At 34.1% G+C, this 14,003-nt stretch overlaps 1 protein-coding gene across 2 annotated transcripts in view; it reads left to right on the forward strand.

Annotated features, from left to right (window-relative positions):
* Nucleotides 1–14,003, forward strand: part of LOC110451062 (nuclear hormone receptor HR96-like) — a 297,379-nt gene that overhangs the window by 244,388 nt on the left and 38,988 nt on the right. For both annotated transcript variants that reach the window (XM_021498920.1, XM_021498912.1), the window contains exon 2: nt 11,368–11,547. In XM_021498920.1, coding sequence (XP_021354595.1) covers nt 11,368–11,547 — 180 coding nt within the window. The remainder of the gene's footprint in view (nt 1–11,367; nt 11,548–14,003) is intronic.

The raw sequence follows: 14,003 nt of genomic DNA on the forward strand, positions 1-14,003 counted from the left end.
ACTGGTTAGAAGTCATACATATATATATAATGGAGGGAATACTGGTTAGAAGTCATACATATATATATAATGGAGGGAATACTGGTTAGAAGTCATACATATATATATAATGGAGGGAATACTGGTTAGAAGTCATACATATATATATAATGGAGGGAATACTGGTTAGAAGTCATACATATATATATAATGGAGGGAATACTGGTTAGAAGTCATACATATATATATAATGGAGGGAATACTGGTTAGAAGTCATACATATATATATAATGGAGGGAATACTGGTTAGAAGTCATACATATATATATAATGGAGGGAATACTGGTTAGAAGTCATACATATATATATAATGGAGGGAATACTGGTTAGAAGTCATACATATATATATAATGGAGGGAATACTGGTTAGAAGTCATACATATATATATAATGGAGGGAATACTGGTTAGAAGTCATACATATATATATAATGGAGGGAATACTGGTTAGAAGTCATACATATATATATAATGGAGGGAATACTGGTTAGAAGTCATACATATATATATAATGGAGGGAATACTGGTTAGAAGTCATACATATATATATAATGGAGGGAATACTGGTTAGAAGTCATACATATATATATAATGGAGGGAATACTGGTTAGAAGTCATACATATATATATAATGGAGGGAATACTGGTTAGAAGTCATACATATATATATAATGGAGGGAATACTGGTTAGAAGTCATACATATATATATAATGGAGGGAATACTGGTTAGAAGTCATACATATATATATAATGGAGGGAATACTGGTTAGAAGTCATACATATATATATAATGGAGGGAATACTGGTTAGAAGTCATACATATATATATAATGGAGGGAATACTGGTTAGAAGTCATACATATATATATAATGGAGGGAATACTGGTTAGAAGTCATACATATATATATAATGGAGGGAATACTGGTTAGAAGTCATACATATATATATAATGGAGGGAATACTGGTTAGAAGTCATACATATATATATAATGGAGGGAATACTGGTTAGAAGTCATACATATATATATAATGGAGGGAATACTGGTTAGAAGTCATACATATATATATAATGGAGGGAATACTGGTTAGAAGTCATACATATATATATAATGGAGGGAATACTGGTTAGAAGTCATACATATATATATAATGGAGGGAATACTGGTTAGAAGTCATACATATATATATAATGGAGGGAATACTGGTTAGAAGTCATACATATATATATAATGGAGGGAATACTGGTTAGAAGTCATACATATATATATAATGGAGGGAATACTGGTTAGAAGTCATACATATATATATAATGGAGGGAATACTGGTTAGAAGTCATACATATATATATAATGGAGGGAATACTGGTTAGAAGTCATACATATATATATAATGGAGGGAATACTGGTTAGAAGTCATACATATATATATAATGGAGGGAATACTGGTTAGAAGTCATACATATATATATAATGGAGGGAATACTGGTTAGAAGTCATACATATATATATAATGGAGGGAATACTGGTTAGAAGTCATACATATATATATAATGGAGGGAATACTGGTTAGAAGTCATACATATATATATAATGGAGGGAATACTGGTTAGAAGTCATACATATATATATAATGGAGGGAATACTGGTTAGAAGTCATACATATATATATAATGGAGGGAATACTGGTTAGAAGTCATACATATATATATAATGGAGGGAATACTGGTTAGAAGTCATACATATATATATAATGGAGGGAATACTGGTTAGAAGTCATACATATATATATAATGGAGGGAATACTGGTTAGAAGTCATACATATATATATAATGGAGGGAATACTGGTTAGAAGTCATACATATATATATAATGGAGGGAATACTGGTTAGAAGTCATACATATATATATAATGGAGGGAATACTGGTTAGAAGTCATACATATATATATAATGGAGGGAATACTGGTTAGAAGTCATACATATATATATAATGGAGGGAATACTGGTTAGAAGTCATACATATATATATAATGGAGGGAATACTGGTTAGAAGTCATACATATATATATAATGGAGGGAATACTGGTTAGAAGTCATACATATATATATAATGGAGGGAATACTGGTTAGAAGTCATACATATATATATAATGGAGGGAATACTGGTTAGAAGTCATACATATATATATAATGGAGGGAATACTGGTTAGAAGTCATACATATATATATAATGGAGGGAATACTGGTTAGAAGTCATACATATATATATAATGGAGGGAATACTGGTTAGAAGTCATACATATATATATAATGGAGGGAATACTGGTTAGAAGTCATACATATATATATAATGGAGGGAATACTGGTTAGAAGTCATACATATATATATAATGGAGGGAATACTGGTTAGAAGTCATACATATATATATAATGGAGGGAATACTGGTTAGAAGTCATACATATATATATAATGGAGGGAATACTGGTTAGAAGTCATACATATATATATAATGGAGGGAATACTGGTTAGAAGTCATACATATATATATAATGGAGGGAATACTGGTTAGAAGTCATACATATATATATAATGGAGGGAATACTGGTTAGAAGTCATACATATATATATAATGGAGGGAATACTGGTTAGAAGTCATACATATATATATAATGGAGGGAATACTGGTTAGAAGTCATACATATATATATAATGGAGGGAATACTGGTTAGAAGTCATACATATATATATAATGGAGGGAATACTGGTTAGAAGTCATACATATATATATAATGGAGGGAATACTGGTTAGAAGTCATACATATATATATAATGGAGGGAATACTGGTTAGAAGTCATACATATATATATAATGGAGGGAATACTGGTTAGAAGTCATACATATATATATAATGGAGGGAATACTGGTTAGAAGTCATACATATATATATAATGGAGGGAATACTGGTTAGAAGTCATACATATATATATAATGGAGGGAATACTGGTTAGAAGTCATACATATATATATAATGGAGGGAATACTGGTTAGAAGTCATACATATATATATAATGGAGGGAATACTGGTTAGAAGTCATACATATATATATAATGGAGGGAATACTGGTTAGAAGTCATACATATATATATAATGGAGGGAATACTGGTTAGAAGTCATACATATATATATAATGGAGGGAATACTGGTTAGAAGTCATACATATATATATAATGGAGGGAATACTGGTTAGAAGTCATACATATATATATAATGGAGGGAATACTGGTTAGAAGTCATACATATATATATAATGGAGGGAATACTGGTTAGAAGTCATACATATATATATAATGGAGGGAATACTGGTTAGAAGTCATACATATATATATAATGGAGGGAATACTGGTTAGAAGTCATACATATATATATAATGGAGGGAATACTGGTTAGAAGTCATACATATATATATAATGGAGGGAATACTGGTTAGAAGTCATACATATATATATAATGGAGGGAATACTGGTTAGAAGTCATACATATATATATAATGGAGGGAATACTGGTTAGAAGTCATACATATATATATAATGGAGGGAATACTGGTTAGAAGTCATACATATATATATAATGGAGGGAATACTGGTTAGAAGTCATACATATATATATAATGGAGGGAATACTGGTTAGAAGTCATACATATATATATAATGGAGGGAATACTGGTTAGAAGTCATACATATATATATAATGGAGGGAATACTGGTTAGAAGTCATACATATATATATAATGGAGGGAATACTGGTTAGAAGTCATACATATATATATAATGGAGGGAATACTGGTTAGAAGTCATACATATATATATAATGGAGGGAATACTGGTTAGAAGTCATACATATATATATAATGGAGGGAATACTGGTTAGAAGTCATACATATATATATAATGGAGGGAATACTGGTTAGAAGTCATACATATATATATAATGGAGGGAATACTGGTTAGAAGTCATACATATATATATAATGGAGGGAATACTGGTTAGAAGTCATACATATATATATAATGGAGGGAATACTGGTTAGAAGTCATACATATATATATAATGGAGGGAATACTGGTTAGAAGTCATACATATATATATAATGGAGGGAATACTGGTTAGAAGTCATACATATATATATAATGGAGGGAATACTGGTTAGAAGTCATACATATATATATAATGGAGGGAATACTGGTTAGAAGTCATACATATATATATAATGGAGGGAATACTGGTTAGAAGTCATACATATATATATAATGGAGGGAATACTGGTTAGAAGTCATACATATATATATAATGGAGGGAATACTGGTTAGAAGTCATACATATATATATAATGGAGGGAATACTGGTTAGAAGTCATACATATATATATAATGGAGGGAATACTGGTTAGAAGTCATACATATATATATAATGGAGGGAATACTGGTTAGAAGTCATACATATATATATAATGGAGGGAATACTGGTTAGAAGTCATACATATATATATAATGGAGGGAATACTGGTTAGAAGTCATACATATATATATAATGGAGGGAATACTGGTTAGAAGTCATACATATATATATAATGGAGGGAATACTGGTTAGAAGTCATACATATATATATAATGGAGGGAATACTGGTTAGAAGTCATACATATATATATAATGGAGGGAATACTGGTTAGAAGTCATACATATATATATAATGGAGGGAATACTGGTTAGAAGTCATACATATATATATAATGGAGGGAATACTGGTTAGAAGTCATACANGGACATGATAGTTCTGCCATCAAGGACATGATAGTTCTGCCATCAAGGACAGTGTCAGTTCTGCCATCAAGGACAGTGTCAGTTCAAATGTATTTAGGATAGTTATGAGGACTGTACCACAGCAGCATGAATGGCCCCGCGGAAAGCAGGTTGATCGAGATCTGTATGCAGAGATTTAGTCACTTAGACCCATTAGACACACACACTGTTGTAATGTAGCGATCATGATTGGATTTCTGGCCTTCTAGAGTGCTTTATCAGATGAATGGTGAATTCAGTTTACATGTGATTTCAGACTCTCCCCGAAGCTCATCCTGCCTTTGGTCACATAAATAGAAAATAGACATGTATTTGAGAAAAATGTTGGTAAATCATAAAATTGTCCCATGTTGGTAAATCATAAAATTGTCCCATTTTCTCATTTGCAATGCTGATGGAAGAAAGACACTAGCATGGGTCTACAGAAGACAGACGCTGATTACAAATCATCACCGATATCAATTGCAATAAAAAATTGGTGGCATAATTACTTTTTTATAAAAGAATTGTAGGTTCTGCCTATGTAGTGAGTTGTTCTACCAACATCTGTCCTTGTGTAATAATTTCTGATATTCCGTGACTGCAATAAATGTGTGTAGCCTATTTCTGCCTATAATACATGACAGACAAATATGAATATTTTGTGTTTTGAAATATAAACTGACATTTCCATTACTTAAAAAATTAGCTGCAGGACACAATCCTGTGACGTGTTATCATTGTGTTTTAGGAAGAAGATGCACTCAAGAATCAGGTTTTAAAACATTTTGAAAATGTCAATTTCTTGTAATGTGCTTTTAAATTGTTTTTCAACAAAGAACATATTTAGATAGTTTGAGGAGGCCACGAGGTCATTACCGACACAGCACCAGAACAACCTCAGATTATCGCTCACACAAAATTGATTTGCTAACTCCCAGATCACACGCATTATGTATTGGATGCATGCTGTCCCCGAGTAGAAAGCATAAGGAGTTTTGATAAATGCTTCTGGGTTTTTTTCTCCATATGAGTCAATTGACAATAAAAAAAATCATTATAAGATAAAAAAAAAATAATACATTATGATGATAAATATTCTGAAATATCAAAACATATTTTGTACCAACTGTCAATGTATTGATATGACTAGTGCAGGTGTGTAGCTTTTCAATCTCATTGCCACAAATTTCACAATTTTCAACAATTTTGGTAAAGATTTCTATATTCAAAAGTTTGAACTAAATGAAGTTCTGTCTAAGAATTTGGCTTAATAAGATATTTTACTTCAACTGGTGGGGTTCAGTAGACTTGTTCAAAGATATTTATCAGTGGGAGAGATATACATAGTGTACATAGCTTTGACTGGTTGTTGTGGTGGGAAGGTGGGGCAGAAACTTGTACATAGCTTTAGACTAGTTGTTGTGGTGGGAAGGGGGGACAGAAACTTGTACATAGCTTTGACTGGTTGTTTTGGTGGGAAGGTGGGGCAGACCCTTGTACATAGCTTTGACTGGTTGTTGTGGTTGGAAGGAGGGGCAGACACTTGTACATGGCTTTAGGCTAGTTGTTGTGGTGGGAAGGGGGGACAGAAACTTGTACATAGCTTTGACTGGTTGTTGTGGTGGGAAGGTGGGACAGACACTTGTACATAGCTTTGACTGGTTGTTGTGGTTGGAAGGTGGGGCAGACACTTGTACATGGCTTTAGGCTAGTTGTTGTGGTGGGAAGGTGGGACAGAAACTTGTACATAGCTTTGACTGGTTGTTTTGGTTGGAAGGTGGGGCAGACACTTGTACATAGCTTCAGACTAGTTGTTGTGGTGGGAAGGTGGGACAGACACTTGGACATAGCTTTGACTGGTTGTTGTGGTTGGAAGGGGGGGCAGACACTTGTACATGGCTTTAGGCTAGTTGTTGTGGTGGGAAGGGGGGACAGAAACTTGTACATAGCTTTGACTGGTTGTTTTGGTTGGAAGGTGGGGCAGACACTTGTACATAGCTTTGACTGGGTGTTGTGGTGGGAAGGTGGGGCAGACACTTGTACATAGCTTTGACTGGTTGTTGTGGTGGGAAGGTGGGACAGAAACTTGTACATACCTTTAGACTGTCGGGAGGGACAACAAACTTACACTAAGCTGTCGTACTGAAGCTGCGAGGAACTTTCAACGTAATACCCCATTCCATTCTCCCGCATCATGTATATTTGGAGAAATTGTTGCAATATTTCGACGTAAATTAGATTGAGGCTGTCATAATGCCTCGACTTGGGTATTTGGCGCTGATCAGATGTGACTAATTTCTGTAGGAAATTTCCCAAGATCCAATAAAAGCTATGTTTAATATGACACATAGAGCTCAGTTATAACTCCAAATAAGGTATACACACACTCTTCTTTGTCATTTCTGCTGTGGAATTGTTGGGAATTACATAGAAATAAAACTTTAATAATATCACAACAGGAAATTTTATACACTTTTAAATGATGAAGGAAGGTGATAATGTTAGGGTGGAGTGCCACAGCCACCTATAGGGAGGTATCAGCGAGTTCAATCCCTCTGTAATGAATCACAAGTACAAAAGGCAGTCGTAAGAAAAGGGCAAGCTTACCCAAGGGATCCACCTGACCCTCCATACTGGGATTTGTACCTTACCATTCTCCCTCCAATAGCAGGTTGTAACATTGCATTTCAACCATATGTACCTCTACAATTGGGTGTACTTTTCAAGCTCTCTATCCCTATTGAGCAGAAAACAAATACATTTAGATTGTGTTTTTTCTGAGGTATTTGGCCATTAATTTAAATGTATTTTCTTTAGGTTTTTATCAGTGGTTTTGAAAACAATTGTTTTTTGAAACATCTGCATTATTGGTAAAAGCTATCCAGACATTTTCCATTGAATTATTTTTATGGCACAAATTTCTTGACAAGGTCAGATACCAGCATGTAAATTATATTCCAGATCAAATCCATATCTTCCTCAGAAATAGGACATATCGTTGCAGATAGGGGCATTTTTCATGATTATTTGGAAACTTTTGAAGGTTGACAAATGGCGGTGTTACATTGAAATAGTGCACCTGTTCTATCTCACTGCTTTAGTAAATACAAGAATTAAGGAATAAAGAAATAACTTTCACTTGAAGGCATTCCATTAATTTTATTTCTTGATGAATTGCATACCTGTATGTAAAGCCACTAACAAAAAGCCATCATCACCATGGTAACAATTATGGCATGTTTTACTGGTGGAGATCGTACAGAAGGAAATAAACTTCAGTTTGGGTGTGAAAGTGTTTAAGTATAATGGAAATCAGTCATATAGGCTTTTGAAGATGTGAGTTAAGGCCTTATAATCTGTCATCTCATAATGATGCTCTTGTTTCACTCTGTAAGTTTTCGTTGGTTTAGGAGGTACGCTAAACAAACGTCAAAAGATACTACAAAGTAGGGCATCACACACATTGACAGATTATGATGGAAAACTTTCTCACACATGAAAATAAAAAGGTTGTTAATGATTTTTATCAAGAATAGTTTCCTTAACTTCTTAAATTCACCTCAACGAGAAGTGATACTGTATCTACACCTCCATAAGGTGTGGTGTAAAATACCTCCAAAAAAAGGGGTACTTAAAATTTACCTCCATTAGGATTGGTACTTTATACAAACTTCCATTAGGAGTGGTACTTTATACAAACCTCCATTAGGAGTGGTACTTTATACAAATTTCCATTAGGAGTGGTTCTTTATACAAACCTCCATTAGGAGTGGTACTTTATACAAACCTCCTCCATTAGGAGTGGTACTTTATACAAACCTCCATTAGGAGTGGGACTTTATACAAACCTCCATTAGGAGTGGTACTTTATACAAACCTCCATTAGGAGTGGTACTTTATACAAACTTCCATTAGGAGTGGTACTTTATACAAACCTCAATTAGGAGTGGTACTTTATACAAACCTCCATTAGGAATGGTACTTAATACAAACCTCCATTAGGAGTGGTACTTTATACAAACCTCCATTAGGAGTGGTACTTTATCGAACCTCCATTAGGAGTGGTACTTTATACAAACTTCCATTAGGAGTGGTACTTTATACAAACCTCCATTAGGAGCTGTACTTTATACCTTTACAGTAGAAGCTGTACTTTATACTTTTACAGTAGAAGCTGTCCTTTATACCTTAACAGTAGAAGCTGTACTTTATACCTTTACAGTGGAAGCTGTACTTTATGCATTTACAGTAGAAGCTGTACTTTATACCTTTACAGGAGAAGCTGTACTTTATACCTTTACAGTAGAAGATGTACTTTATACCTTTACAGTAGAAGCTGTAATTTATACCTTTACAGTAGAAGCTGTACTTTATTCCTTTACAGTAGAAGCTGTTCTTTATACTTTTACAGTAGAAGCTGTACTTTATACCTTTACAGTAGAAGCTGTACTTTATACTTTTACAGTAGAAGCTGTACTTTATACCTTAACAGTAGAAGCTGTACTTTATACCTTTACAGTAGAAGCTGTTCTTTATACTTTTACAGTAGAAGCTGTACTTTATACCTAAACAGTAGAAGCTGTACTTTATACTATTACAGTAGAAGCTGTCCTTTATACCTTAACAGTAGAAGCTGTACTTTATACCTTTACAGTAGAAGCTGTACTTTTCACCTTTACAGTAGAAGATGTACTTACAATGTATACCTTTACAGTAGAAGCTGTACTTTATACCTTTACAGCAGAAGCTGTACTTTATACCTTTACAGTAGAAGCTGTACTTTATACCTTTACAGTAAAAGCTGTACTTTATACCTTTTCAGTAGAAGCTGTACTTTATACCTTTACAGTAGAAACTGTACTTTATACCTTTACAGTAGAAGCTGTTCTTTAAACTTTTACAGTAGAAGCTGTCCTTTATACCTTTACAGTAGAAGCTGTACTTTATACCTTTACAGTAGAAGCTGTCCTTTATACTTTTACAGTAGAAGCTGTACTTCATACCTTTACGGTAGAAGCTGTCCTTTATACCTTTAGAGTAGAAGCTGTACTTTATACTTTTACAGTAGAAGCTGTACTTTATACTTTAACTGTAGAAGCTGTCCTTTATACCTTTACAGTAGAAGCTGTACTTTATACCTTTACAGTAGAAGCTGTACTTTATACTTTTACAGTAGAAGCTGTACTTTATACCTAAACAGTAGAAGCTGTACTTTATACATTTACAGTAGAAGCTGTACTTTATACCTTTACAGTAGAAGCTGTACTTTATACTTTTACAGTAGAAGCTGTACTTTATACCTAAACAGTAGAAGCTGTACTTTATACATTTACAGTAGAAGCTGTACTTTATACCTTTACAGTAGAAGCCATATCTTTCTTCTGGATTTGTTTGATGGTTGTGTAAATGTCATTCATCATTTTCTCACTAATGCATGATAATAAACGTTTCTAACTGTTGGGAAGTGTGATCATTAATCCTCTTATTGTATACCAATGTCTTTGTGTAGAATCAGTGATAAATTTATGGTACAGTGAAATGTCACTTGATGAAATTATTTATAGAGTATGGCCTTCAATGAATGTGTAAGGTTTTCCCCTCACAAACAATGTGTAAGGTTTCCCCCTCACAAACAATGTGTAAGGTTTTCCCCTCACAAACAATGTGTAAGGTTTTCCCCTCACAAACAATGTGTTAGGTTTTCCCCTCACAAACAATGTGTTAGGTTTTCCCCTAACAAACAATGTGTAAGGTTTTCCCCTCACAAACAGTGTGTAAGGTTTTCCCCTCACAAACAATGTGTTAGGTTTTCCCCTAACAAACAATGTGTTAGTTTTTCCCCTCACCAACAATGTGTAAGGTTTACCCCTCAAAAACAATGTGTAAGGTTTCCCCCTCTCAAACAATGTGTAAGGTGTTCCCCTCACAAACAATGCGTAAGGTTTTCCCCTCACCGATAATGTGTTAGGTTTTCCCATCACCAACAATGTGTAAGGTTTACCCCTCAAAAACAATGTGTAAGGTTTCCACCTCACAAACAATGAGTAAGATTTCCCCTTACAAGCAATGTGTAAGGTTTTCCACTCACCAACAATGTGTAAGGTTTTGCCCTCACAAACAATGTGTAGGGTTTTCCCCTCACAAAAAATGTGTAAGGTTTTCCCCCTCACCAACAATGTTTAAGGTTTCCCCCTCACAAACAATGTTTAAGGTTTTCCCCTCACAAACAATGTGTAAGGTTTTCCCCTCACCAACAATGTGTTAGGTTTTCCCCTAACAAACAATGTGTTAGGTTTTCCCCTCACCAACAATGTGTAAGGTTTCCCCCTCACAAACAATGTGTAAGATTTCCCCTTACAAACAATGTGTAAGGTTTTCTCCTCACAAACAATGTGTAAATTCTTGTGCGTTTGTTAAGTTAAAATGTTTCATTTTTATGTACCTTTTTTCATGTTTTTTGTATCACTTTTTACTTGACATTTTCAGTATTACGGGGCAGTCGGAGGGGATCAAAACAAACGGGAACAGAAACGAAGGCCGAAACCTAAGGATGGCTCACAGCTTGTCTGTGGAGTGTGTGGGGACAAAGCTCTCGGCTACAACTTTGACGCCATTACGTGTGAATCGTGTAAGGCTTTCTTTAGGAGGAATGCACTTAAATCAAAGGTAGGTACTACCCGGAACTAGAACCAGTGGCGTGTTAATCGTACATTGATATTAGTGCTTAATTGGTATTACTATTGTCATATGACAAATTGTCACTCGCACCCAAATTCGACACTTCATATCATGCGATGTGTTCAGAAAAAGTTCCTACGAAATAACCTGAGAATATAATCTACAAAAAAGACACTTGCTTTAAAAAGACAAGATAATGTTTTCTAAATAAAAAACACTGTAAGAATACTGTCACTGTCTATACAAAAAACACTTTGAGAATACTGTCACTGTCTACACAAAAAACACTTTGAGAATACTGTGTCACTGTCTACACAAAAAACACTGTAAGAATACTGTCACTGTCTACACAAAAAACACTTTGAGAATACTGTCACTGTCTATACAAAAAACACTTTGAGAATACTGTCACTGTCTACACAAAAAACACTTTGAGAATACTGTCACTGTCTATACAAAAAACACTTTGAGAATACTGTCACTGTCTACACAAAAAACACTTTGAGAATACTGTCACTGTCTATACAAAAAACACTTTGAGAATACTGTCACTGTCTACACAAAAAACACTTTGAGAATACTGTCACTGTCTATACAAAAAACACTTTGAGAATACTGTCACTGTCTACACAAAAAACACTTTGAGAATACTGTCACTGTCTATACAAAAAACACTTTGAGAATACTGTCACTGTCTACACAAAAAACACTTTGAGAATACTGTCACTGTCTATACAAAAAACACTTTGAGAATACTGTCACTGTCTACACAAAAAACACTTTGAGAATACTGTCACTGTCTATACAAAAAACACTTTGAGAATACTGTCACTGTCTACACAAAAAACACTTTGAGAATACTGTCACTGTCTATACAAAAAACACTTTGAGAATACTGTCACTGTCTACACAAAAAACACTTTGAGAATACTGTCACTGTCTATACAAAAAACACTTTGAGAATACTGTCACTGTCTACACAAAAAACACTTTGAGAATACTGTCACTGTCTATACAAAAAACACTTTGAGAATACTGTCACTGTCTACACAAAAAACACTTTGAGAATACTGTCACTGTCTATACAAAAAACACTTTGAGAATACTGTCACTGTCTACACAAAAAACACTTTGAGAATACTGTCACTGTCTATACAAAAAACACTTTGAGAATACTGTCACTGTCTACACAAAAAACACTTTGAGAATACTGTCACTGTCTATACAAAAAACACTTTGAGAATACTGTCACTGTCTACACAAAAAACACTTTGAGAATACTGTCACTGTCTATACAAAAAACACTTTGAGAATACTGTCACTGTCTACACAAAAAACACTTTGAGAATACTGTCACTGTCTATACAAAAAACACTTTGAGAATACTGTCACTGTCTACACAAAAAACACTTTGAGAATACTGTCACTGTCTATACAAAAAACACTTTGAGAATACTGTCACTGTCTACACAAAAAACACTTTGAGAATACTGTCACTGTCTACACAAAAAACACTTTGAGAATACTGTCACTGTCTACACAAAAAACACTTTGAGAATACTGTCACTGTCTACACAAAAAACACTTTGAGAATACTGTCACTGTCTATACAAAAAACACTTTGAGAATACTGTCACTGTCTACACAAAAAACACTTTGAGAATACTGTCACTGTCTATACAAAAAACACTTTGAGAATACTGTCACTGTCTACACAAAAAACACTTTGAGAATACTGTCACTGTCTATACAAAAAACACTTTGAGAATACTGTCACTGTCTACACAAAAAACACTTTGAGAATACTGTCACTGTCTATACAAAAAACACTTTGAGAATACTGTCACTGTCTACACAAAAAACACTTTGAGAATACTGTCACTGTCTATACAAAAAACACTTTGAGAATACTGTCACTGTCTACACAAAAAACACTTTGAGAATACTGTCACTGTCTACACAAAAAACACTTTGAGAATACTGTCACTGTCTATACAAAAAACACTTTGAGAATACTGTCACTGTCTACACAAAAAACACTTTGAGAATACTGTCACTGTCTATACAAAAAACACTTTGAGAATACTGTCACTGTCTACACAAAAAAAACACTTTGAGAATACTGTCACTGTCTACACAAAAAACACTTTGAGAATACTGTCAATGTCTACACAAAAAACACTTTGGGAATACTGTCACTGTCTGTACAAAAAACAATTTGAGAATACTGTCACTGTCTATACAAAAAACACTTTGAGAATCATGTCACTGTCTATACAAAAAACACTTTGAGAATACTGTCACTGTCTATACAAAAAACACTTTGAGAATCATGTCAATTGCAACAACTGTGTAACACAATCAAGCATGTAGATCACCGACGTATCCGGCCACCATTCGAAGGTGACAGAAGATCACAAACGGATATTTTTGAAAATGAGTCA

Source organism: Mizuhopecten yessoensis, unplaced genomic scaffold (genome assembly GCF_002113885.1).
Source record: "Mizuhopecten yessoensis strain PY_sf001 unplaced genomic scaffold, ASM211388v2 scaffold611, whole genome shotgun sequence".
In the NCBI taxonomy this organism is placed as follows: domain Eukaryota; kingdom Metazoa; phylum Mollusca; class Bivalvia; order Pectinida; family Pectinidae; genus Mizuhopecten; species Mizuhopecten yessoensis.